Here is a 12,362-nt window from a genome sequence, read left to right as displayed (position 1 = left end):
AATTAAATTACTCAATGGCCATGATCATTTTCGCAAAAAGTTCAGTGGCAATCAACGGCTTGAATCATGCTAACCCACTAAGTCATTTTTATAAACGATTTAATTGCCATTTAAGGCCTCCACCATTTCTTCAATTAAATCACACTCATGACAATATTCCGTGATTCTGTCCCTTTACTATAATTAATAATCGATCTAATTTAAGTCTGCTTAATAATCAGACCCTACCATTCCATATTCAACACATCATGATTCGGTTCTAATTTTCGGTTAATTCGGTTTAATAAATTTAACCCTAAATCTGAATTTTTTGCCACCATTAAAAATAGGGTCCTTCCATTAAATTTATCAAATTAAAAGAAAAACTCCATTTTTAATTAAAATATAATAATTTATTGTAATTAAGTATTGAGTACGTACGGTATTCTAACATACAATTATAACTGTGGAATTAAACAAAAGTAGTAAACATGGTAGATCGTTGTTGGATGATTCAATATATTAATCAAAATAAAGTCACTTTGTTCTAAAGTGTTAAATCCTAATGATTACTCATATTTAAGAGTTGAAGTAGGGTTTACTTATGGTATGAAAGGCATGTAAGCAATATATATAAATTAACTTTCATTCTCCTTATCTGGAACTGTGTTAAAAAAATCTTACAACCCTACATACAAAATTTTTTAAACTTAGAACTGCATATTTAACATTTTCTTTTGTTTATTTAAGCTTCCACAAATATAATACGGGAATAATTTATATTAGGATGATATTAAAAATCATGGTTTTTAGTCATTAATAAAATTTTGTCACATCATCAAATTTTAAAGGTATGAAATTATTATTATACACCCATCTATATTCAACCTACTCTCCAACTCTAGTTTTTTTTTAAAAAAAAACATAAGTAATTAAAATAAAAAAATCAAATACCATAGAAACTTTAAAATTTACACAATTCTTATTAGTGAAGATTCAATGTAATATAATTTTTACTTTTAAAAAAATGTATAATATCAAATAGAAAACAATTTAAAATGGAAAAATGAAAAAAAAATCACTGTCTAGAAACTAATTTTTAAAAAAAATGGTTGCGCAAGAATAAAAAATATTATTCTGGAAAAAGTTGATTAAAAATTAAAAATTAAGAAAATATTTTTGTTTATAATTCAAAAAATGAATTATTTTAAGTAATTTAATTCAAGTTAAATTAAGTTGGAGAATATAGTAGATATAGATGAGTGTATAATAATACTTTGTTATCTTTAAAATTTAATGATGTGTCACTATTTTATTGGTGCCAAAAAACTATACTTTTTAGTATGATCATGATATAAGTTATTCCTATATAATATTATTAATCATTTGTGTAAAATTTTAAATTTTAAAATAACATTAATTTTGTTAGAACACTGAAAAATAAGCCCAATAAAGACAAAATGGGTCTTCTAAATCCATGGATCTATATATGGGTTATCTACAAAGGATCAAAGGCCACCTGAGGGCCTGAAACAAGCTCAAACTGAGCTCTCCTTAGTGTGGACACTCGTGTTCACATTACAAAGCTGCAACTCAAAATAGCTGCTGCTGAAAGCTTCTAAATAAACAATCGTCACCTCTGTAGAAGAGCACACGCCTAAGACACTCTCCTGAAAGATAAGATCAACCCTCGAATAGTTTGATCCGAGCACCTATCCATCTCCCGGGCAAGCAGACTTTTAGATTATAAATATGACATGCACAACCCAGTGAAGGTCCTTTGTCCCTTTCTATTGGGCTATTGGATTTGGGTGACATGCAAGCTATAACAATTAAGTAAAATATGCACGCCATGATCCAATCACTTGGGATAGAAAAAAGGTAATCAACATCACTGCTTTAACAAAGGTTCTACATTAATCCATCTAAGCAGCTCTGTAATCAAAAGACAAAACAAAGGCTAACCCAATCTATCCTGATGCTGCACCTTAAATAACAGGAATTTCTTTTACCCAACCGAAAAAAAAAACACTTTGACCCCTACAAAACACTAGTAACTGTGAATAATTGCTAGCCACAAGCCTAAGCATATGTCAATACTAAATGCATGGCTAGCTGCACTGTGGACATTTAAAAAGGCTGCAATAAAAACTAGGATTCAGATAAGTTCGACATTGGACAAGAACCAGCTTGGCTGGCTATGACAACTCAGGTGAAGTGGCTTTCGGCTCATCTCGCAGCTTTTTTGCAGGCTTGGGATCATTTCCCTGTCCCTTAGATGAACTTGGGGTTTTCCGCTTTGCAGTTTCCACAACCTCAGCTGAATCAAGTGAGCTCTCTTTTATGCTCTCACCTTCTTTCACCTTTGATGAACCAGATTTCAACTTACCATTACCATTGTTGTCTGGTTTACCATCAGTTTTGAGAGGCTTATCCTTAGGATTGGAGGAAACTTTGGGGGCTTCCTGCTTGGACTCGGTTGTCTTCAAAGTGTCTTGTTTTGACAAGGAAGCTTTTGGCTTAACATTGTCATCATTCTTGGATTTGGTAGACTTGGGTGTGTCACCAGTGTCCCCACTTTTGGATTTGTTGCCTACTTTTGAAGTGACATCCTCCTCGGATTTGGTAGACTTGGGTGTGTCACCAGTGTCCTCATTTTTGGATTTGTTGCCTATTTTCGAAGCGACATCATCCTTGGATTTGGTAGACTTGGGAGTATCACCAGTGTCCTCATTTTTGGATTTGTTGCCTACTTTTGAAGCGCCATCAACTGATCTACTACCACTTTTAGGGGTATGCTGCTTGGCTTTGGTAACATTTTCTGATTTAGCCACACTCTTGGAGCTATCCTCTTTACCATCTTCCTTCATTTTGCGACCAGACTTTGTGACAGCACCCTTGGATTTTCCAGATGAAGCACCTCCACCCCTGGGACATCCAATTCTGAGATATTCAGAAATCAATAATGAATTGTAGCAAAGGCTTTCATTTGAAAGAATTCAATAACCTTTTTGGCAAAGCATCCATCTTAGCTTTCTTGCTTGGCTGATCAACTGCTTTTGCTTTCCTCTTTTGAGACCTGTTAATGGAAATGAAAATAAGTAAAAAAAGAAGATAAGCCCAGCCAAGATATTGTGGACTGGAATAGACCAGGAAACGAGCAAAGAAAATGCAAAGCTAGTACCAAATATAATAATCCCTAAACCTGGAGTAAAACACTAGGATTCACATAGAATTAGGACTGCTCAAGAACGGAAGATGTATCACAACTTAAAGTGCACAAAAGCACCAAGCAGAGTTTCATCATGCAAGGCCAAAATACATAACAGCAACACCTAGAACCATGATTGTGGGTCAATTAACTTTAGCTTTAAAGAATCACAATAGGAGCCACCTACATTTCGGATAAACCATCAGGACTTGGATGATCTGCCCCATCTTCCTGTTTCAACAAAGTATTAGCAACCTAGAACATGAATCAAATAAAAGCTAGTTATATATATAAATTAGGAAACTCCCCACCTTATCTGACGCAGTCTCATCATAGATCACTGCCCACTTCTCTCTCCTAAGATTCAAAATTTCTTCATCACCATCATCATAGCACACCTGCAAACAAAGGAAATGAATTCTAATACATTCTAGGATGGACAGTTAGAGGCAAAGCCTCAGATGATACATGCAGGAAAAAGGAAAACATAACAGGAAACTTGTATCTTAATTGAAGTGTCAACCTTGTGCTTCCTTTTAATAGGATCAAATGAATGAATAACACCTTCATAGAATCTGCAAAAGAATAACACCCATAAGGGGAGAAAGTCTGATAAATATATACATTTACATGATTAAGTTCCTTCACCGAAGCCAGTCAAGGCAAAGGTCTAATAAATCTGAATAGAAATATGACTTGATTAAGAAGTAATTAATTCCAGGGAAAAGTACAAGGCGACAAGTAACAAATAAATAACCACGTGGAACTTAAGACATCATCTTTCAGAATAACCAAGTAATTTACCCTTTCAGGTGCATGTTATTTACTCTTGCTACTAAGGATCCTACTTAAAACAATTGGCGATAACAGAAGAGGCCCAGATTAACTACAAGACAATAAAAAGCCAATCCTCAATAATTATGTGGGGTAACACCATTTAACACTCCCTTAATGTGTCACTTTGAGATCAGTTGGGAACTTCAATACCATGTTAAGCATTCGGCCTAAAACCAATTAGTAGTAAGTAGAGAAGCTCAACTTGAATATAAGACAACACGGAACCCAATCCTTAATTGATGTGGAAGTCCAAATAAGCAAATAAGAATGTTATCATATTCTAGCTTCCCTTTTACCTTGTTCTTTCAATTTTTTTGGAGATCTACTTTCAATAGTTTGCTGCATAAGATTAGGAAACCTGTAGTTAACCTTGAATCACAGACAACCACTGCTGGTTGTCTATGCCAATTTTTTGTTGTTTCATCATAAGAGCGGTTTTATCATCTTCATATTCTAACCTTTTTTTAACACACTCAATCTTACATTCGCAGACACCACATATTAGAAAGAGAACACTTTCCATAAGTCATTTTATTTTTCTTGGAGCAAATATATGTCGGGTGTGTGAGAACATGGCAATAAAGGTTATAAACTGCTATGTGATAGACATTCACATATTAACATGCATACAGAAATATATATACTTACTCACGGTCTTTGGGCCACCAGACCTTCACCTTCAAACCAACCAGATTCTCATCATATTCTAGGGTACCAGAAGCCTGAAAAAGAATCAATAACTAATATAAATCAACTGTTTTCACACGAAGGATATGCAAGATCACTGCTTCAACTATGTTCAGATTGCAGCTTGTATGGGCAGAGTCAAACAAAACGATTACAGTACTTCATATAGAATTATTTAGCCTCTTCCAATAATGTGTGATAAAAGACATTAGTTATGATTGCAAGAAACAACAAAAGAAAATATAGAAGTTAGCAAATGAAAAATAAAACTAGAAGACAAATACAACTTCAACAGTCTTGTACCTACAAACTTACTTTGTCTTTATTTGCGGTATGCTTTCTCTTGTAATTTGTCTTAGGGGTCTCATCCATCTGAGAATCATGTTTATTTGGCTTCACTGCCTTTGGAGAACCAACCATTTCCTAAATAAAAATAAGACGGCAATAATTCCCTTGATTGAAGTATCCAGAACAGCTAAAATGTAAAATAGTAAATAATAATGGTTCAAATAAGCAACTTCAATAGAATAGCTAATTTACAAGTTAAAAGCCAGAAAGCAAGCACCTCATCATCATTCCTGGTCAAGATTTTTGTTCCATCCTCAGGAATAACTTTCCCCTGAGCTTGCCTTTTCTTATCCCCAAGTTTCCTTGAAAAGGACTTCAGTGATTTTGCCTCTGAAGCAGTGCCACTTTCTTTCTTAGTTTTATCTACATCAGCTGGAGCACTAACCTCAGAAACTGCAAAAGAAACCTTTTTCCCCAGTCGTTTATTTGTTTTTGCTTTTGAATCACTTGCCACTTCAGATGATTTCTTGGAGACATCTTCAACAGGAGTGATCTCCTTACTCAAGCAGTCTTTCCTTTTGGGCAAAGCAGCCTTTTTCAAATGGCTCTCATCATGTACAGTCCCAGTTGGTGTTGGGAAAGCAACATCATTGGATTCATCCTCAGTTGCTTTTGTTAGGGAAGGCTGAACATCCGTCTCTCTTTTAGTTTTGGGTGGATGAGCATCATCCTTGCTGTCATCTTTATAGTCAGTTAAGGTCTCAACTTCCCTCCCACCAACATGAGTGCTGTCAGAAGGTTTCGCTGATTTTGAATGGAATTTCCTCCCTTTTTCCTTGGTGCTTTGCTCTAGCTTAGAATCTAAATTGACCACTTTCTCACCTTCCAATTCATCAGGTTCAGCAAGAGCTGATGTATTGGTATTCTCCGACTTATTGGCAAGGTGGTCTTCCTCTTGCTTCTTTAAGTAAGCCAGTGAGCTGTTTTCATCAGTTTGAACAATGCCATTGCTAACAACTGATTTGGGAGACTTTTCATTTGCAAGATCAACTTGTTCAGTTAAATCTGATTCTTTAGGAATCTCTTTATCCTCCTGTATAAAATTTGAGCATTCATAAATAACTGTTTGAAGTATCAAATTCTAACAACAGTCAAATACAATAAAAATAAGGAAGCACTTGAATCCACACATGCGCGCGCACTCATGGGACACTGAAAAATGACAATAAATATAAGAAAGGAACATGCCTGGACTGCATTGTCCAAAGGTGCCTCTGCTGGTTTGCTCTTATCATCCTACAGAAATTAATCCAAAAGGAAAAAAAAATTAAGGTGACTAATTCAACTCTATGCTCACCAAATAAGACATAATACATATTAGTAAGGTCCCAGAACAAGACAAAAACTATTGAAGGATGTCTTGAACAAAAGATTTGAAAAAGTAGACACAAAAAAGGATCAACAACAGAGTATCATACAAAAATTAAATAAACAACCTCTAAACCTTATATAATCAAGTAGCACCTAATCTATCTGCAAACAATGTAGAGCTGAAATACATACAGAACCCAAGAAAAAAGACTACAATTGCCCTCAAACAAAAAGAATTTATGAAAATTTATTCAGACGCAAAGGAGATAATTACCACAGATTTGTTGGTGGCAGCATCATTCTGTGCCACAGCACTGGGTGCCACTTGGCATATAGAAGCTACTACACTGCTATAATCTTCAAAAGAGTTGCCTGAGTTCTCTACAGCTTGCGTTAGGTAAGGTCTCAGCTTTGATGCACAGTTTTCAAGCACACTCTTTCCCAACCTCCGAGCAATGGGAAGAACTTCCTGAGAGGAAATAGATGCCTTATGTGAACTAAACAAGATTGCAGAAGAGAACAGGTAGTAAGTGACTCATAGTAACAGACCTCATTATCTCTCTTTACACTAGCTAAGATTGGGGAGAGCAGCTCTATAGATATGTCTTCACTTTCTTCCAACACAAGGGTCATAATTGTCACCATTGATGCAAAGACAGTATGAGCATGATAATCTCTTAAAAGCCAAAAAAGAAGAACCACAAGGAAAACAAACGTTCAGAATGTGTGCAGAGAATAGCATACTAGACCACCTTTTTATTCTCTTTTACAATAGCAATCTAATCTAGTAAAGTAGCGCTGCAGAAGGATGAATATAATAACAGCATGACAACATTTTTTTATATTTGATAATGCAATAATCTTCCCACAACTGAAAACTTATAAATCACACAGAACTCAATGAGGTAGAAAATAATGGCCAAATATTTATGCATATGAACAAATGTGAATAAGAGAATGCATCTCTACAATCAGGGCCTTGGTTTGCACCTTATCCCGTTAAGGAAACGCTGGAACATCTCAATGATTAAAGCATTGCATTCAAGATCCAACATCACCACACACGATCGGACTTTGGCAACAGTTTCAAGAATTGAGGTCCTCTTAATATATGAGCGGTTGGACTTGTCAGACAAATTTTTGAACGATGATACAATCAGTTGAAAGACCTCCTGCATACACATTACGAAGAACCAGTACTTCCAGTGCAGAAAATGGGTTTTAAAATGATCATGGAATCTGCAAGAGCATAAAGAAACAATTAACTCAAAGTACCTTCATTTGGTTATCATGATAAGGAGCATCCGGTGCAGTTATCCTTGTTATCTCACTGATGCAAGCAGCAACTGCAACTTTGACATCATCATCAGGATGTCTGAAAAGCTGCTCTGCAATCAATGCTTTAAGTGAAGCAGAGAGTACATTTTGCATTGATTGGCTTGGTGATTGTTCCACCCTTGAAAGAAAACTCTCAACTTGCTATGTTTACAGAGGATAGAAAAGTGCAAACAATCACCATCAATGTAAAATGTAAAAATACAAGCATAAGGCACAACCCAAGGAATACTAACGTGCCTAAAAATTCAGACAATCAATTGATTATCCCAGATTCATTAGAAACTGCTCAAAAACTACCTATACAGAATAAGATTCTACAAAAGAAACAGACCTAAAACATAATACAGCCAACTGCAAGGGTACACGATTCCCTTAAATGCAGCTCACACAATTCCCTTCAGGAGGAATCAAGACCGTTACACCACAACTCCCTTCAAAAGGAATCAAGACAAAAAATCTCACGCACGTGTAGATAGATGCTCACTTAAATGCAAATCATGTGATTCCCTTTAGGAGGAATCAAGATCGTTTCACCGCAATTCCCTTTAGGAGGAATCAAAACCGTTACACCGCATATGGACAGAAAAAGACTAGCACGCGTGTAGATAGACACTCACTTAAATGCAGCTCATGCGATCCCCCTTAGGAGGAATCAAGATCGTTATACAGCACTTCCCTTTAGCAGGAATCAAGACCGTTACACCACATATATATACACAAATACACGCGCACGCGCTTAAATTTGAAAAACCGTTAAGTACCACTAGCGCAAAATTTTAAATTTGAAAGAAATTTAGAACTTCAAATCATTTCAGCCACATATCTGCTACTGCATAGGATTTGCAGTCAAATACGTGCAACATTCTAGCACTGAAACCATAGTAGAGCAAAATGACTACACATCAGATATTTGGCAAATTCATAGCATATCTTTAAAAAACAGATTGAAAATTGGCAATAGTTAAGAGTGGTTAATGGTACCTACAGACAGAGGCAGAACAGAAAAATAGTTAGCAAATACTTTTAAACTTATTCAAGATTACAACAGTAACGGCAGAAGCATAATTCAACATAAAATACAGAACCAAAAACAAAAAAAGACAAACCCTTTAGGACAAACGAAAACGTAGATCACGATGAGGCCAATGCAGCTTACTTTACTTTCAGAAAACCAATATTCAGTCACCAAAAAAACAAAATGAAACCACATGCATAACATAAAACCAAAAGAACGAAACGGAACTAAGTGAGAAAGATTAAAATAAGATAGGGCTCACATCGAGGAGAGTGATGAGCTCATCAACTGAGGAGGGAGGTTCAAGGAGCTTGTTTCCAGCCTCCATTAACAGCAGCTCCAACTCTTTATCAGATGGCGCCATAGCTTTTTTCACTTTATATACCTAAACATACAGAAACAGATACTTTTAAAATCTTTGTCTAAAGACTCGATTTCACACCATTGAAAACCTTTTAACTCAAAAACACAACAGATAAATTCAGCTAGAGAGAAAGGAGGATTTTCTCTAGAGAAAGTTAGGGTTTTTGGTTGTTTGAAAGCGAAGAGATACAGTGATGAGTAAGGTTTATGTGTGTATATCTCTGTGTGTTTGTGTTTGTGTTTGTGTTTGTGTTTGTGTTTTTGTGGGTGAATAAAAACTTTTGCAGAGAAAGTACTGTCAGAATAAATGAATATTTATACTTTATAAAAATTTAGTTTTTTTTTTTATTTACCTTACTTCCTTATGTCGGATTTTTTTGTGCAACTGTTTTTGGGCTTTTAAAGGACAATCCTGATTCCTGATAGCTTATGCTCGGATTCCGCCTTGCTTTATAAATTGGAGTTAAATTACAGTTTCGAATCCACCCTTGGATTTTCAGGAGTGGGGACCACAAAGATTACCTGGGCCGTTGGATTTTCTTTGCATTTTAGGAAATAAAAGATTTATTTGGTAATGAATAACGCTCCACAATACTACTAAACAATTTTACATCCTATACCATTATTTAAACCACCCCCCCTCCAACAACCCCCAAAACACAAAACTTCGCATTTTTTTCTATATTTTGTATTATAATTAAATTAATAATAAGTATGTAAACCAAATAGTAACGCTTCACAATAATAACTTTGGATTTTTATACTATATATAGATTATGTTTTACTTGTAATTAAATTAATATTAAAAATATTAACAAGTGATTGGATGTAAAGATAAAATATATTATATTTTTAAAGAAAAAACATACGTTCAAATCTTTGAAATAACATCATTTAAAGAAGTAACAACGAATTTTAGGGTCTGTTTGATTGACGAAATTGATTTTCCGAAAAATCATTTCCAACTTTTTCAGCGTTTGATTGGCGGAAAACATTTTCCATTTGGAAAATGAACTCCAAAACAAGGAAAAATTGGTTACATTTTAGAGAAAATGTCTTATCCTTTCAATTTCCATAAAGACATTTTTCGTGCTCTCCTCTCTATTGCCTCATTCCTTCCTTCCTTCATTTCTGGTAGAAAACTGCTTCTGTTTATCGATTTTTCAGTAACTTGTTTTTTTAATTATTCAATACTTGTTTTTTTAGCACAATTACAAATAATTTATTTGATATTAGTTTTTTCAATTTATAACGATTAATATTATAACTTAATAATTGAGTATTATTATAAATAAATCATTGCAATATATGTAAAAATAATTTAAAATATAAAAAATTATTAATATATATTAATATGTAAAAACAACTTTTTCGAAAAATATTTTCAGAAAATCTGCCAAACAGCAGAAAATATTTTACACAGATTCAATCAAACACCAAGAAATATTTTCCAGTAAATCATTTTACAGAAAAGTAAAACATTTTCCAGAAATCATTTTACGGAAAACATTTTACTGGCAATCAAACAGACCCTTAAATATGGACATACATAATATAAAAAATAATAATTATTAAAAACAAATTATTTTTTATTAAAAAATTCATCTGTAAAATACATATTCTTTTGTTTATAGTTTTCATCCTCCTGTAGGTGTTGTATAATGTTATATATACTCCATAGGCATTGCCTTGATAAATTCAAAAAATAAATAGATATATGATTTTTATTTTTGGAAGCTGGACAATAAATGATTTCATATTGTTACAAGAGCATATAAGGTGTTAATGCAGGTTACACATTTCAATTGCAACTTAACTTGCATTCAAAGTACCGTCTAATTTATCATATATATGTTGGCATCTTTTTTACCGACTCTTTAATACATATCTTTGAGGATTTTTAAAAACAACTAATTAAATTGAAACATGAAAAAGTTCAAGTCAAGTAAAGACCTTTTAAAAATTCCAATGTGATCGGTTTTCTTTAGTTGAAGAGATCATTTTTTAATAATACCGTATTTAGAATATCTTTGTTATTTGATTCCATATCAAAGTCCCGCTCGAGCTAAATTAGAGGAGATTAAAGTCCACATTTATTGAAGCTTACAAACATCTTTAGACATGAACTGTATATTCGATTTGAGGGGATTTTGATTGCATTGGAAGTTTGAACAAATTTCGATTATTGCTTGGCTCGATTCTTCTACATCAAGTTTTTACTACTGGTTTGTTTGGACAGCATAGAGTAATTCAATGACAAACATGTTTGGCTGACATAGTGTAATTACAACATAATTATTTATGTTATGTTTGGTAGTACAAATTGCAATTATATAGTTATATATTTTATATATTTAAAAAAATACCAATAACTATAAAATTATTAGTATGATGAAAATAATTTCTAAGCAAGTACCAAAAATTGAAATCAAATCATTATATATATTATGTTAGTATAAAAAAGTGGTTAATAATACTAATGATAATAAAAACATCATATGCAGTTTTATCTAATTGTTTCAGTGAATATTTGTTGGGTTTTCCCTTTTTCTAATATTTAACCCCTTTCATCATCTTTTAAACATTAATTGAGTTCATCACCATTTGAATTTGAATATATGTTTTTTTATATTATCAAGATCTTCATATTCCATGTACTATTTGATGTATAAATCATCTCGATCCCATTTACGATTGAAGTTATGAAATAAGCAACATACTAGTACGATCCAACAAATTTTCATGCCACACTAAGAAGATGCTGTTAATACGAGAATTTTTTTTTAGAATAACAAATGTCTTCTCAATCACATTTCGAAGTCATGAATATATCAAATTAAAGAGTTTGCAAGCTGTCTATGTCTAAAGTGCTTGTGTTGTGTTTAAAATAATTAATTACCTTTTTAATTAAAATATCTAAATTGCCATTAACTTTTAATACCTAAATTACCCCTACTCTTAACTTTTAATACCTAAACTATCCCTATTTACTCCAAATAATTCCCAAAAGAATTAGTTTTATATAATATATGGATTACATTAATATACCATTAATCAGCTAAATCTTTAACCCAAGATTGGATTGGATTCAAACCCAAATTCGGCCCAAAGGTTCACTAAAGCGGGTAAATTAACAATTTCCCGACTTCAATTAAGTCAATAGTCAACCCTAGTTCCAACCAACGAAATTCATCCACGTCACCATTTCTCCATATGTCAACTTCCTATTGGTCCATACAGTGCAACTCCAACGTGTCAAATGTCCTTCATCTT

The 12,362-nt window shown here is 33.5% G+C and overlaps 1 protein-coding gene across 2 annotated transcripts; it reads right to left on the bottom strand.

Annotated features, from left to right (window-relative positions):
* Positions 1-1,850: 1,850 nt before the first annotated feature.
* LOC107953744 (WASH complex subunit 2) lies at positions 1,851-9,422 on the bottom strand. Of its 2 annotated transcripts, XM_041097100.1 has the most exons (14): positions 8,989-9,422; positions 7,649-7,852; positions 7,364-7,545; positions 6,923-7,049; positions 6,648-6,842; positions 6,251-6,298; positions 5,280-6,095; positions 5,030-5,137; positions 4,676-4,749; positions 3,714-3,765; positions 3,502-3,588; positions 3,378-3,421; positions 2,987-3,058; positions 1,851-2,907 (listed from the first exon to the last, which is right to left on the bottom strand). In XM_041097100.1, exons 1-14 carry the CDS (start codon positions 9,088-9,090, stop codon positions 2,178-2,180), a joined length of 2,841 nt encoding a protein of 946 aa, XP_040953034.1. In that variant the 5' UTR covers positions 9,091-9,422; the 3' UTR covers positions 1,851-2,177. The 2 variants fall into 2 exon arrangements, with proteins under 2 accessions (XP_040953034.1, XP_040953035.1); XM_041097101.1 differs by lacking the exon at positions 7,649-7,852 and having other exon boundaries at positions 7,364-7,612; positions 8,989-9,369.
* Positions 9,423-12,362: the final 2,940 nt, after the last annotated feature.

The sequence above is a fragment of the Gossypium hirsutum genome, chromosome D07 (genome assembly GCF_007990345.1).
Source record: "Gossypium hirsutum isolate 1008001.06 chromosome D07, Gossypium_hirsutum_v2.1, whole genome shotgun sequence".
In the NCBI taxonomy this organism is placed as follows: Eukaryota; Viridiplantae; Streptophyta; class Magnoliopsida; order Malvales; family Malvaceae; genus Gossypium; species Gossypium hirsutum.
This window is presented reverse-complemented; position numbering and strand designations above follow the sequence as displayed.

What these genes read in the sequence shown, in the direction of transcription:
- LOC107953744 (XM_041097100.1), bottom strand. Translation starts at nt 9,090, where the DNA reads ATGGCGCCATCTGATAAAGAGTTGGAGCTGCTGTTAATGGAGGCTGGA. An exon ending in AGCTCATCACTCTCCTCGAT is followed by an intron (nt 7,853 to 8,988) that starts GTGAGCCCTATC and finishes CTGTAAACATAG; the next exon opens with CAAGTTGAGAGTTTTCTTTC. An exon ending in CGTTTCCTTAACGGGATAAG is followed by an intron (nt 7,050 to 7,363) that starts GTGCAAACCAAG and finishes TTGGCTTTTAAG; the next exon opens with AGATTATCATGCTCATACTG.